We start from the raw sequence: 13,999 nt of genomic DNA, 5'->3' as shown, positions 1-13,999 counted from the left end.
TCCAAAATTTACTCATGTTGAATGAGTCATTGTACATTCACACCTGGGTTTGTTTAGGGAACGTTGCAAACACAATCGGTGCATCAGATGGTTTTGTTGTTTTTCTCTTGGTATTATATGTTTGGCCCTTGAAATGTGGTCATTATGACCCTGGTAAAAAACTTTTGCAGGGGATTTGTAACTGATTTATATTCAGTCTTTATATGGAAAAGGTTTTATTTGAGTGTTTGTACAGAATCTATGAAAGGTTCCAGCTAGATTGAACATTAGCGTTTGCACAGTATATGATGTTTTTGCTTGACCGGTAGCAGGTGTGTATTGTAGTTGTTTTGCAGGCTTCTATGATGGATGTGTGTGTTTGCGTGTTGTGGAGGAAAAGCAGGCCCTGCTGATTACACTGCGAATTGGATTTCACATTGATGAATGTCCAGCAGGAGATGAGTGTGAGAGAGAAAAATAAAAGTGACATAAAGATGATGAGGACAGTGCCTTTTTAGTATCTAATAGTTGATAGTATAAGATCTGCAGGCTGAAATGTCCTCCTGTGTCATTTTAATGCAGGTTGATTTTACAGTTCATGATTGTAAAGTAGCAGATATCATACAACACCTTGGTGAACATAAAGATTCACTTCAAAATATAATGTTATAAATTTATTTCTAATGTTAATAATCTAATTGTTTTCTTTTGATTTTGGAGTGAATATAACCTAGACATGTTCTTGAACAGCTTCATGGTATCCACTCACCTTGTGCATTTTGAGCAGATATGCTTCAGTTTCTCTCTCCCTGAGGAGACTCATTCAGATCGATCTCACCCCCCAGCTAATGCTCCTCCAGGCATTTGTATGACCTTGATTCATCTCTTTGTCGGTATGTTTGAATGGTTGGTCTGGCTGGTTCAGATCTTTTGGTTGATGAGCATCTCAATTTATCATTAATGTTTGTGTGTCTGAGTGTGTGTGTGTGTGTTTAAGACATGGATGAAATCTTGACCTAAATCTAACCCTTTCCTCCAAAGCCACAGTCTTGCAGCCATCATGACCTTATGACTACAGTCCAACATGATTAATTAATGAGATAATATTGGTTTTTTGATCCGTCCCAGCGCTTAAAGTCATCTCTTTCTCTCTCTTTGTCTGTCTTTGTCTTTCTCAGCCTAAAGTTCCCAGTGCAGACTGGAGATATTCAGCATCTCTCAGAGCAGGAATGCAAAGGTATGACATGATTGGTTTTGTTGTCCTAATTTTTCTTTTTTGTTGCATCGACTGAACATGCCACATTACTTTAAAGGGGGCACAAATAAATTGGATGGATGGATGGATGGATGGATGGATGGATGGATGGATGGATGGATGGATGGATGGATGGATGGATGGATGAAAGGACGGATGGATGGATGGATGGATGGACGGACGAACAGACAGATGGATGCTGGATGGTGACAGATGTTCAGACCTATGGACGGATGGTGAATGGATGGATGGATGATAGATGGATGGATGGATGGATGGATGGATGGATGGACGGACAGATGGATGCTGGATGGTGACAGATGTTCGGACCTATGGCTGGATGGTGAATGGATGGATGGATGATAGATGGATGGATGGATGGATGGATGGATGGATGGATGGATGGATGGATGGATGGACGGACAGATGGATGCTGGATGGTGACAGATGTTCGGACCTATGGATGGATGGATGGATGGACGGACGGAAGGAAGGACGGACGGATGGATGGAAGGAAGGAAGGACGGATGGATGGATGGATGGATTGAAGGACAGATGGATGGATGGGTGGAAGGATGGAAGGACAGATGGATGGATGGATGGACGGAAGGATGGACGGATGGATGGATGGATGTATGGATGGATGGATGGATGGATGGATGGATGGATGGATGGATGGAAGGACGGATGGATGGATGGACAGATGGATGGATGGATGGATGGATGGACGGATGGATGGATGGATGGAAGGATGGATGGATGGATGGAAGGACGGACGGATGGACGGATGGATGGATGGACGGATGGACGGATGGATGGATGGATGGATGGAAGGATAGATGGATGGATGGAAGGACGGACGGACGGACGGACGGATGGATGGATGGACGGATGGACGGACGGATGGAAGGATGGATGGAAGGACGGATGGATGGAAGGACGGATGGATGGATGGATGGATGGATGGATGGACGGATGGACGGATGGATGGATGGAAGGACGGATGGATGGATGGACAGATGGATGGATGGATGGATGGATGAATGGATGGATGGATGGCCGGACATATGGACGGATGGATGGATGATAAAAAATGAATTAAGATGAAATTTTCTTTGCCTTTTGTGATGTGTTTATTGTATCAAAGTAAGAATTAGAAAAAATATAATTAAAAAAAAACTACATTTGTACTGCTTAGTCACAAAAGAACTAAATGAAAATAATAATAATATTAATAATAATAAAGATTATAAGAGGACCACAGGTAAAATATTACATAAAATGTATGATAATGACTCCTTTAAATGGCTGAATCTAGTGAAAGGAAGGTAAGAATAGAATATCATTATGAGACCGTAATTTTCAGACATTACATATGGAAGAAGTTAGCTAAAAAAAACTGATGCTGGTATGATTATGGAAACTGTGCACTGGCATTACATTACCCATAAATCACTGGACCAGTGGATACAGTTATCCACCACTCGTTCTGAATCAACCAAAGGTCTGATCTTACAGCAGCCACTGAATGACCAGTACAGCTGTACAACGACAATTTCCGTGGAAGCAGAAGTAGGTCACATGTGGCGATTGAAGTAATGCCTACAGCCATGTCGGCAAAACGATGGCAACGAAGGACATTGCAGACAACATACTGGGCAGCACATTCACATATGTCAGAGCTGTGTGTGTGTGTGTGTGTGTGTGTGTGTGTGTGACTGAATGACCTCCGATCTTCATTAGTGGTACACTGATTACCTCCTAATTACAGCAGGGTTTAATGAGAGCTAATGTAGCCACACAAATCATTCTCATGCATTAAATCAGATTCCTGTCTCACAATTTATGTGCTTGGAGAAACCAGAGCAAAATTAATTTTACATTAATGATGCTCTTGCTTTCTTTTGCTTGTTGAGTTTAAAGCAGATTTATAAGGGTTTCATTGGTGGTTTCTTTGTAATGTCAGCAGCTTTTTGTTTTATTAATATTCACTATTGCTCATATTTAGAATTTAGGATTTAAACCTTAAAACTCAAGTATTTTGAAGTGCAACAGTTTGTATCATGAACAATACCTCAAATGGTAAGTTACTTTACTAAATGATCAGACTGGTTTTTAACAACCTGTAGGGATCCAAGCCATATCCAGGAAACAGAATATTATGAGATTTGAACCACAACACCCTAGCAACCACACGGCAATGTGTTAAAGCCAGTGAGAATACCTTAGCAATGGCCTGACAACCCGAGTGAGACTAGCAAGGGCAAACATTATTTATATTTTCTTCAGAAAATTTTCTGAAATATTCTCTCTTAAAAGCGGTGCTTTTTTACACCACAGACAAACAGATTTTAGTCCAAATTATAGCTTTTGAGATCAGTGAGATCAGTGGAGGATGCAATGACATTGATATGCAGGCAGAAATGGACAGAGGGAAGGAGAGGCAGACAGGAAGAAAGAGAGAGGGGGGATGTTTGAACATTAGCTGAGGATCATGTATTTAGTCCAGTGTTTCTCATTAATAATGTATTAGCCTTACTGACTGCTGCTTCACAGCTCTTTAAAATGGCTTCCACGCACACACACACACACACACACACACACACACACACACACACAGCATGTAATAGCAGCAGTAACCGCCTGACCTTGGTCTGCAAACATTCGTCAGAGAAATAGCGAGAGGGGGGCAAATAAAATGGTGGTTTTCCACCCCTCACTGTCTGTTCTGCATGCATTCTGTTTTTGGATGGGGTTTTAACAGTTTAGTGGTTAATTGTCACAACGTATTAAAACTTGTATTTTAGAATTCACATTTGAAAATACATGAACTATGTATCTATCCCTTGAAGAGTTAAATAAACTAAAGTCTGGTATGCTTAAATAATCAAATAGAATTGAGGAGATTACCAATGCTATTTATCTTTTACTGTTCAAAAGTTTGAAATTGGTACGATTTATTTATTTATTTATTTATTTTTGCTAGAATGAATGCCTTTATTTTGTGAGATTGATCAAAAGTGACAGATGTTTTGTAGCGTTATAAATTATAAATGTCCTTACTGTTTTAAATATTATTTATATTCAACAGAACAGTTTTCAACATTGATAATAATCAGAAATGTTTCTTAAGCAGCAAATCATCATATCAGAATGATTTCTGAAGGATCATGTGACACTGAAGACTGGAGTAATGATGCTGAAAATTCAGCTTTGATCACAGAAATAAATTACATTTTAAAAATATAAATGTATACATTTTATACTATATATTAAAAATATAAAACAGTTATTTTAGATAATATTTCACAGTATTATTGTTTTTTTTTTTTTTACTGTATTTTTGATCATATAAATGCAGTCTAGCAGAAAAGACTTATTTCAAAAAACATTTTAAGAATCTTCCCAACCTTAGACTTTTTAATAGTATTGTTGCTTGCACAAGTGACCAAATGCATAGTGATCATGTTTTATATAATGTATAGTCAAACCGTTATCATAAAAATAGAATAAAATTCTCTTCTTTGCTCTAATTTTCTGCATTTTTCATTTTCCCTAGTTTATGCAATACTCTAGCTTACTCTGAACATTATGATACTGCAAATACTCTTCACCCGTGTGTAATAAATTGCTTGTGATGTTCCTCAAGTGTAATTCACTTTAGATAAATGGTTCTCCTAAATGGTATTTATATTACGATAATGACCAGCTCACTGTGTTACCCCACTTATTACATAGATACTTTCCAAATAAATAAATAAATGGACATGAAATACAGATTTGAGATAAAGTCATTTTATTAAGTGAGAAAGGGAGCACAACTATGTATGAAATCGGTTTCTTGGGACAACAGACAGTTATTATAAGTTTAGTACAAAATTATGTTGCCATGATTAGTGTATAAGGTGCAAGAAAAGGGTATTGTGGTAGAGGCATTCAACAACAGCTACCATCTGAAATGCATTTTCCCCCATTCTTCTATGACAGTTGATTTTGTGATGGAACAACCTATCGTGTTTTCAGCCACTCTGAACACAGCGAGCTAATCCTTTCTTAACACTCTTCCAGCTGCATACAGATCTACAGAGAGAACATGGAAAGTGATAACACCCCTTTTTAAGAGCAAAAGAAACCTCCCGCTTGGTTTGATTTTCTGCCACTGGCGATTTGTAAGGCTTTTTCCTGATGCAGACACACAAATGTGGGTGTATGCGGACTCAACATAAAATGCCATTTGCAGCACATTTTACTTTCATAGCATGGCGTATTTCCAATTGAAACAGGATGATCAACTGATAACTGTGTGTTTGTGTCTGTGTGAGAGAGAAAAATTCTTTGGTGTGAAATTTTGAGTGCACAGGAAGCTTTTAATCTCTGAGGTGATGTGACTGCAGAGAAGATCATGGTCTAATCCTTAATCTCTAATCCAAGCCTCTAGATTCCAATTCTCACTGAAGACCTACATATACCATTCTGCCCAGGTCAAGCACAAACCCTGCTCAGCTCAAATTTATATATTAAGCACTTTCAAAACCATAGCAATGGACCAAAGTGCTGTACATCAAAAATCATAAAACTTGATCAGTAGGCCTACCTACAAGCATAAAATAACGACATAAACCACAAAAAACACCCATATTCTTCTTCTTCCTCTTCTTCTTCTTCTCAGGAAATTGCTTTTGTTAACCAACTAATTCAAATCAATATTTGTTAACTGATTTATAAAAGTGATTGAATAGTCTTAATCTGAAAAAAATTCTCCTCTATTTGTGTGCAGTTCGGTCCATATGGAGGAGTCATCCGTGATGCAGGGTGCTCAAGGAGTTCTGGTCCAGAACTGGCCCACCGTCTCCAGTGCTCCCGGTAAGATATGGGAACTGAACTCTAAGCAGAAAGAAATCAAGAAATGAAAAACCAAAAATGAGATTTCTTTCCTTCCTTAGTTGTTTTTCAAATTAAAATGAGATCAAAAATGCTGAAAAATATCAAAAATATTAATTTCCTCCTCTTGAGTTTAACATTGTGAAGAAATTGAGCTCTATTGAAATCTCTGACTTCAAAGATTAAATGATCTGAGCTGTTTTCTACATTAATTTTATAGCTGTGTTCTCAACTATTGACTCATTTGTGTACAAAAATGTCTGTACAAAGCCCCTAAAGTGACAAAAATATGTCAATGCTTTTGTGTTCTTTCTCAAATGTTTTGCGTTCCCCAGAGAAACTTTGCGTTTCTTTGCAAAATGTTTGTGTTCCCCAGAGAAACTTTGTGTTTGCTTGCAAACCTTTTGAGTTTTTTGCGAGTGAACGCGAAGTTTCTCGTGGGACTTTTCTGTGAGAGAATGCAAAAGCCTTGAATCTCAGATTTTTGTCCCTTTTGGGGCTCCTTACATCTGAGAACAACTTCAATGAAATCTATCTGAAAATAGCTACAAAAGAGCAACCATTGAGCAATACAATTTTCCACTGTGTGGTCTGGCAGGACTATAACAATGTCTTTCACAGTCTCACTGGTATTACCCCTCAGGACCATCTATTGCTCTATCAGCCCCCGTCCCGATCTAGACTATGACTATCTCACATCATTCTTTCACTCGCTTGCTTCTTTCCCTGCAGTCTCCTCTGCGTTGGCCTCTTTTGGTGAGCTGAGCTGCTGCAGTCATGCAGGATATGAGGAATATGACCTACATGAGGCTTCCTTAGGAAACCCAGCCGAGTAGTTCAGGGAGCAACTCTATACAGCACAGAAACCACCGTAATACATTAGCGATACCGCAATCCATCTATTGTGCCACATTGAACAGTGATGCAAATATCACTTCACAATGGCAGCAACTCAGTAAAAAAATATGTTAATGTAATAGCTGACCCAAAATTAGAATTTGCTCACCCTCATGTTGGAAAGCGATTTGATCATTTTTCTGCCAAGCTCTAAGAAGGACAAAAAAACAAACAAACCCTTTTTTTTGCACTAGCAGTCTATAGAAGCCACGGAACAAAAGAATAATAAAAAAAGTTAATTTCGAGTTTATATCTCATAATTCTGACTTTTTTTTTCACAAATCCGAGTTTATATCTAGCAGTTCTTAAAAGGAAAAACATAATTGTGAGATATACTCTTTATTCTGACTTTGTTCCTCAGTATTGCGAGTTTATATCCCACAATTCTGATTTTTTTCCCTTCAGAATTGTGATATAAACTCACAATTGTGAGTTATAAAGTATAAACTGGGAGATTTAAACATGCAAAAGCAAGAAAAAAGTTGTGAGATAAAAATGTTATAGGCTATGTTTAAAAGTTATCTATGTAAAATGTTATGTTTAAATATTATTTCATGCTGTAACTGCTATGTATGTATGTCCCCTATGAACTGCAAATGTGAATATTATGTAGACTTACTGTTTACATCAACTTCATGCTGTAATCGTAGACTAATCATTGGAGGTTTCATCAGTCCAGTCTGTGACATAAACGTCCGCATTTAGCTTCAAAGGGCGTCTTTAGCAACACTATTCTATAAAAATGAAGAATGTATTTTTGCATTCTGATTCTGACATTCAAAGGCACAACAAAACATATTTTCTCTTATTCTGTGAATTTTGCCCATTTTCCTCCATGCATTTTTCTGCCACCACTATGCACGCACAGCTGCAAGTGACGTAACTGTGATTTCTGCTTCAAATTGGTCTGTAGTCTATAGGAATACAGGAATAAAACTTGCGTCTTCTGGGAACGTATAGTGCAGACGTCTCCAAACTCGGTCCTGGAGGGCTGCTGTCCTGCAAAGTTTAGCTCCAACCCCAATTAAACACACCTGCACCAGCTAATGAAGGTCTCACTAGGCACACATGAAACTTTGAAGCAGGTTTGTTGGAGCTGGTTGGAGCTGAACTCTGCAAGACAGCGGCCTTCCAGGATGGAGTTAGGAGACCTCTGGTACAGTAGATAAGGTAGTTTTAATCACTCTCGACTTTCATTGTATTCATTGAAAACAAGACCATTCACTTTTGTTGAATGGAAAAAAATCAACTCAGATTCTGAGTTTGATGTCTCATTTTGTGTTTCACAGAATAAAGACAATAATACAGTTGAAACAACCTGAGGGTGAGTAAATGATGCTAAATGTTTATTTTTGGGCAAACTATTCCTTTAAAACCTATTTAAAAAATATCAGGAAAATTCAGAGTAAATTTTAGCAGTTTGTTTTCCAACAGTCTGATAATAGCGGAATCCCCTGGTTTTAACATTGGATTATATGCGTTTAGCTCGTTCAGGTGACCTGTCAGAGCTATGTGATGAAGAAGAGAGTGACACCGATTTCCACAGCTCTGCCCAGATCAAGCATAAATCCAGTTTATCAGCTGAAAGAGGAAATGACACAGTCAGAGGGGATGCGGAGGTTATCTGCAGAAGCAAGAAAGAGAAGCTCAGTACAAAGCGGCGACCGAGAGAGCGTGGCTAAAGCACAGAGAGATGACTCGATTAGGAGATGAATATTAATAATGGTCAGCTCAGACTATTTCAACACAAACACGCACATTCTTCCTCGCTTGCTGTGGAGAAGTCCGTTCATGGTAATTAATCCACAGTATTAGATTCTATCTCCATTTTGCCTGGTCGCTCTTTCTCGCACTCCTAATAATTGAAGAATCACCTGTCTTTCAGTAGAGGACAGAGTCTCGGTTATTAATCAGAGATGTCTGCACACACTCATAAATGGATCACCACAAACATCAGGGCAAAACATATTAAGATAAAATACGTTTTTATGACAGAATCAACAAGCACAGGCTTAGAATAACAAATTGTGTCATGAAGAGTCAGCTGTAGGCTTGTGTTTGCAGCTATATAATATTGATGCGGTCTATTGTAGAACATTATGTTGACTAAATAAACATCCACTTACACGAAATGTGATTCATTTTAGTATTACAGCAATACCGACTTGCATTCATCTCATAGGCAGCAATAAACCTATCAACCGTATTGTCTGGGATCACTTCCTGGGTCACAAGGTCATAGGTAAGAACCAGGATGCAATTAATGCATATTTAATTTCCTAATTAACTGCACGAGGGTTATGGATGTCTATGTTGAGGTCCGACCCTCTTGGATGGAATGACGATGTGACTTCTGGAGGTGTTCGGAATAATGAAAGTAATTTAGTTTCAATAAGATGAAAGCGAGAGGAGAGAGGGAGAGAGGACAAAACGGGCGCAATTACTCGGGTGATGAAAGAGCAATTTGTTCTAATTAAGTCTCTGATGATGACTGCAAAAGCAAAGGCTGGAAATAAGCCTCTTTAGATTTTAACCCCCCCCCCCCCCATCTCTATTTCTCTTTTTTCTCCTATTTAATGTTTATCTGTCTCATTTCCAAATATTTTACTAGCTTCCACGTCGGAACTGCTGCTCAGCTGAAGTATTATCTCATCCAAAAATTAAATGTCATTTACTAGGGGTGTGACAAGATCTTGTGCCACGAGATCTCTCGAGATTAAAATTTGATGAGATTTCTCCTTGAGGTGAAACGCTGTCTCGCAATATTGCCATGATGGAGTGTGAGGGTGAAATTAGGATAGAATTTGCCACTGCTATGTTTACATTACGCCTCCACTGTCGTTTTGCTTTTTATAGAAATAAAAATCATTTAATTCAGTTGGATAATGGTCAGTTCAATCCCGTCCAGCTCATCCAACATGAGCAGTGCAGCAGGAATCAGAGTTCACTGATCATGTGGTAAGAGTAAGTAACGAGATGACTGACAAGACCATGGCGGAGGATTCATTGCACAACAGAGCCTAAGCATCTGACAAACGTCTTATCTTGTAGAATGCGCTCAGCACCACATTACTATTCACAGAGTATGCGTGATCGCGAAATCGAAAGCGAAAGTATAACACGAGCGTGCATTCAAACGACATTTCAATAGTCAATATTTTGAAAGTGGCTCTGTGATGCATGCAAATATCTCCCAATATGAAAGCTATCTTAGGGCTGGGCTGTGTAGCTGTAACCATCTCTTCGCTCTTAGGTCTCCATTTGCACTTTTAATATTGAGAGAGTACTTTGATTATGGTTGCACTTATTGTTTGCACTTAAGACTAAGAGAAAACTGCACTGTAAAACCGAACAGTGAAATTAATTAAATTAAATGAGTTTGTTTCACTCAAATAATAATGAAAGTTCATTGTACTTAATAGGAAAAAGTTGCATGAACTCAAAATTTCATTGTAGTAAGCTGAACTTAATATGATTGAGTTGAGCTGCAGCAGATTTCTAATTCCCAACATGCTTTGCGTCAGACCATATAAATAACTGTTGAAATTAAGTGTTATTTTGTGTGTTTTTGCACAAGATTAACATATGGAGATATAAGTTAATGTTTAATGCTATGTTATGTTGGGATTCAGGGGGGTTCTGTTATGTTAGTTTTATAGGGTTACCACATTGGTGAAGAGTAGAGGCTGTGGTTAGGTTGAGGATGAGCTGCAAAACATTTAAGACCGCATATGTTGTTTGATTACATATATGCAAGTATGTAATGACAGTCTCTCTGATAGTTATAATAGCATGTGTTATTTGCTATGTAACATTTAACCAAGATCTGAATGTGATGTTTATGTAAATTAACTGGCTTGATCTGCTTCCATGGCTCTCAGCCCCGCCCCACTTGTCACAAAAATTGTAAGTTCTACCAACTTTAAAAAAAAATGAGTTAGTTTACTTAAATGTTTAGAGGTAATAAGTTTCCTCAAATGTTTTGAGTATTCTGAACTTATTGGGTTTTACAGTGTGTTATTCATTTTTTATATATACTGTTTTTATTTCTATGACCAATTTGTTCAGTTAAGAGGTCAAAAGTTCTTATATGAAATCATACAGGATAGAAGACGGTCAGTTGAGTTTGTGGCAAAACGTTTTACAGTGCTTGAATATTGTTATTGTCTTTTACTGCATATGATAATATCATACTCAGAAAGTAGAACTGAAATGACATTCATTACAAGATAATTAGTTATAACATTTTAAATGCACCTGCAGACTCTTTTTCTGTTCATGTATTTCGTCATTGAGGATTTCTTAAAAATACTGTGTAAAAATCTCGTCTCGTCTCTTGAAATCAATCTTGTGTCTCGTCTCGTCTTGAGAGCTAACGGTCTTGTCACATCCCTGTCATTTACTCATCTTTCACTTATCTCAATTCTATCGGTCATTTAACATTTCTATTGTAAAACAGCTGTCAAATATAAATTTTTTAGCTTCTTACATAAATCTTATTTTTCACTCAGAATCAGAAATCAAGGTGAAAAGCTGTCTTGCGATAAAGTGTGAGGGTGAAATTAGGATAGAACACGCCAGCGCTACGTTTGCATTACGCCTCCACTGTCTTGCTTTTTATAAAAATAAAGACCATTTAATTCAGTTGGATATCGGTTCCTTCAATCCCATCCAGCTCATCCAACACGAGCTGCTACACTGTACGTAGTGCAGCAGGAATCAGAGTTCACTGATCACGTGACGAGAGTAAGTAACGAGAACACTGACAAGAACAGAGGATTCATTCGCACAGCAGAATCCGAATCAGAATTCTGATTCTCAGCAGCCTCTGAGAACAATAAAGCCTCTCTACTTTGATTTGATTGGTCATCTCACACATTTTGACATTGACGAGCACTGTAGATCACTGAAACAGCTCATGAGAAAGTCGGTTATGATGGTCTTGTGTGATATCCTTACAGCGCTAAAGTAGGGTTAATGCAACTATTTCACAACTTTTATTTTATACACCTCAAAAAATAAAATATACAAAAAAATATACAAAAAATACAGAACTTGTGACCTCAATGGTGGCCATGCATGTGACACATAAAAACCATTGGTGTTTGGCATCAAACATGGCAAATACCTTTTTATAAATAAGATTTAAAGGCTACAAGATTTACAGAGAATAATTACATACATTTGAATTAATCATAGAATGTAGTGCATGAATCACACAGACCACCTTTATTGTGTTCAGCTTGATCGGTAAAGTATGACATTTTGATTTTTCTAACCCTTTAAGACAAAAGGAGATGAGAACAGCTAGACATGAGGATAACACCATCAGTTTTGTTCCCATCAGCAGGGGAATCGTCAGTTTAGGCAGTAATGTGAATGTTCAGTCAGTAGGTCTGTGGTGGTGTAAAGTAGTGCTGGTTGGTTTTATGTGATGCTGGAGGTTTGTGGTGTATTAAAATATTGTTCTGCATTTTTATGAGCTTCATTTTGGCTCTGCTGTGCAAAACACTGGAGAAGCCAACGCCCCTCTCTCTCGCTCCGTCTCTCTATGTTGTGTGTGAAACAGATGGGCAAAACTGCCAAAGCGTAGATCAGCAGAATTAAATGAATGAAAATAGGATGGACCATGTTGTCACTCTCATTTTCTATTTTTTTTTTTTTTTTTTTATTATTTTTTTTTGCATCTTTCACTTTTTTTTTTTTTTTTTTTTTGTCTGTCTCGTTTCTCCGAAATGCAGTAAAATGTTAGTGATGGAGTGTTTAAGAGAGAGAGAGAGAGAGGCAGAGGGCAGGTAGGCAGCCTAAGGGAAAGAGGGATAGAGAAAGTGACAATGAGAGAAAATAAGGGTGACCGAGGGGGAGAGTGAAAGAGAAAACAGAGAGGTGCAGAGAGGAGGGGGCTGTTACTGCCTCTGTTGCTAGGGGAGAGAAGTATTTGACCATTAGAGAGAGAGAGAGAGAGAGAGAGCGTTCTGTATTAGTTTCCATCAGTGTCTCAGCCACAGCCAGTTTTCACTGGAAAAGGCAGTTTCCACGGCAACCATTCATACCACGAACATGGTGCTGGAAGAGAGGGAGGGTGAAATGGGTGCAAAGGGAGAAATGCAAAATATAGAGAGAAAGAAAGAGGTGTGGCTGAACGATAGACTTAACAGAATGTCATATAAAATGAAACAAATGGATATAACAGTGCATGTAAGAGGATAGAGGAAGATCAGATGGGGAAAGGACAGGGTCAGATGGATGAGAATATACAGAATTATCAAGAGAGAGGGAGTGTTCAATGCTTTGACAATACAAAATGTGCTTTTATCATGTCAATTTTGAATTGGAAGATATTTTTATGCTGCTAATGCAGTTACTGGTTCATAGCAGGTTGGGTATAGATGGATGAATGGAGAGATAAATGGATGAGTGTGACCTATCCTGATCTGCCTGTTTAAAGATCATCTCTACAGGTGGGCCAACCTGCATAGCCCACAGGCTCTCATTTCTGCTACAGCGCCATATGGCACACAGAAACACTTGTCCAAATGCAATGCACATTCACAATCCAACACAAATACAACATGCACATACGTTTTATTGACAAAGAGCTAATTCAACATATTTAAAATTCAATACAATATCAATAAATAGCAATAGTCAGAGGTATCAAGAGACCAAAAAGAAAAGAAACGTGTTAACTGGTCTGACTGACATCCAGTGATTTTATAGTCATTTTATGATTTTGGATTTAGCATTCTCTTTAGTCAATCAGTGTCACAGAGGAAAGGCTGTGCAGAAGTTGTGAGTGTGTTTTGTATCTGTAGGTCTAGTGGAATTTTCCAGAACATGCCAGGGGCTTTAGTCAGCTCAAGAGGGTGAACTGAGGACAATCGCTCTGCTTTCTGTCTGTCTGTGTCAGTGTTTGCCTCTAAATCCAACTTTTCTGAGGCTTGGAGATATGAGAAGTTTGTTTATTTTGCATGCTTTTGTGTGTGT

General features: G+C 38.1%; 1 protein-coding gene across 48 annotated transcripts in view; it reads left to right on the top strand.

Moving 5' to 3' along the window:
* The window catches only part of LOC125275557 (protocadherin alpha-C2-like), a 198,744-nt gene that overhangs the window by 175,677 nt on the left and 9,068 nt on the right, over nucleotides 1-13,999 (top strand). For 23 of the 48 annotated variants that reach the window (XM_048202632.1, XM_048202612.1, XM_048202631.1 and 20 more), the window contains 2 exons: nucleotides 1,158-1,216; nucleotides 6,012-6,097. The exons of 3 other annotated variants lie outside the window; for them this stretch is intronic. In XM_048202632.1, coding sequence (XP_048058589.1) covers nucleotides 1,158-1,216; nucleotides 6,012-6,097 — 145 coding nt within the window. Of the gene's footprint in view, nucleotides 1-1,157; nucleotides 1,217-6,011; nucleotides 6,098-8,301; nucleotides 8,337-8,497; nucleotides 10,360-13,999 lie in introns of those variants that run through there. 22 more of the 48 variants (XM_048202637.1, XM_048202636.1, XM_048202621.1 and 19 more) reach the window with 4 other exon arrangements.

This window comes from Megalobrama amblycephala, linkage group LG9 (assembly GCF_018812025.1).
Source record: "Megalobrama amblycephala isolate DHTTF-2021 linkage group LG9, ASM1881202v1, whole genome shotgun sequence".
NCBI lineage: Eukaryota > Metazoa > Chordata > Actinopteri > Cypriniformes > Xenocyprididae > Megalobrama > Megalobrama amblycephala.
The sequence above is the reverse complement of the archived record's forward strand: the minus strand, read 5'-3'. Positions and strand labels throughout refer to the sequence as shown.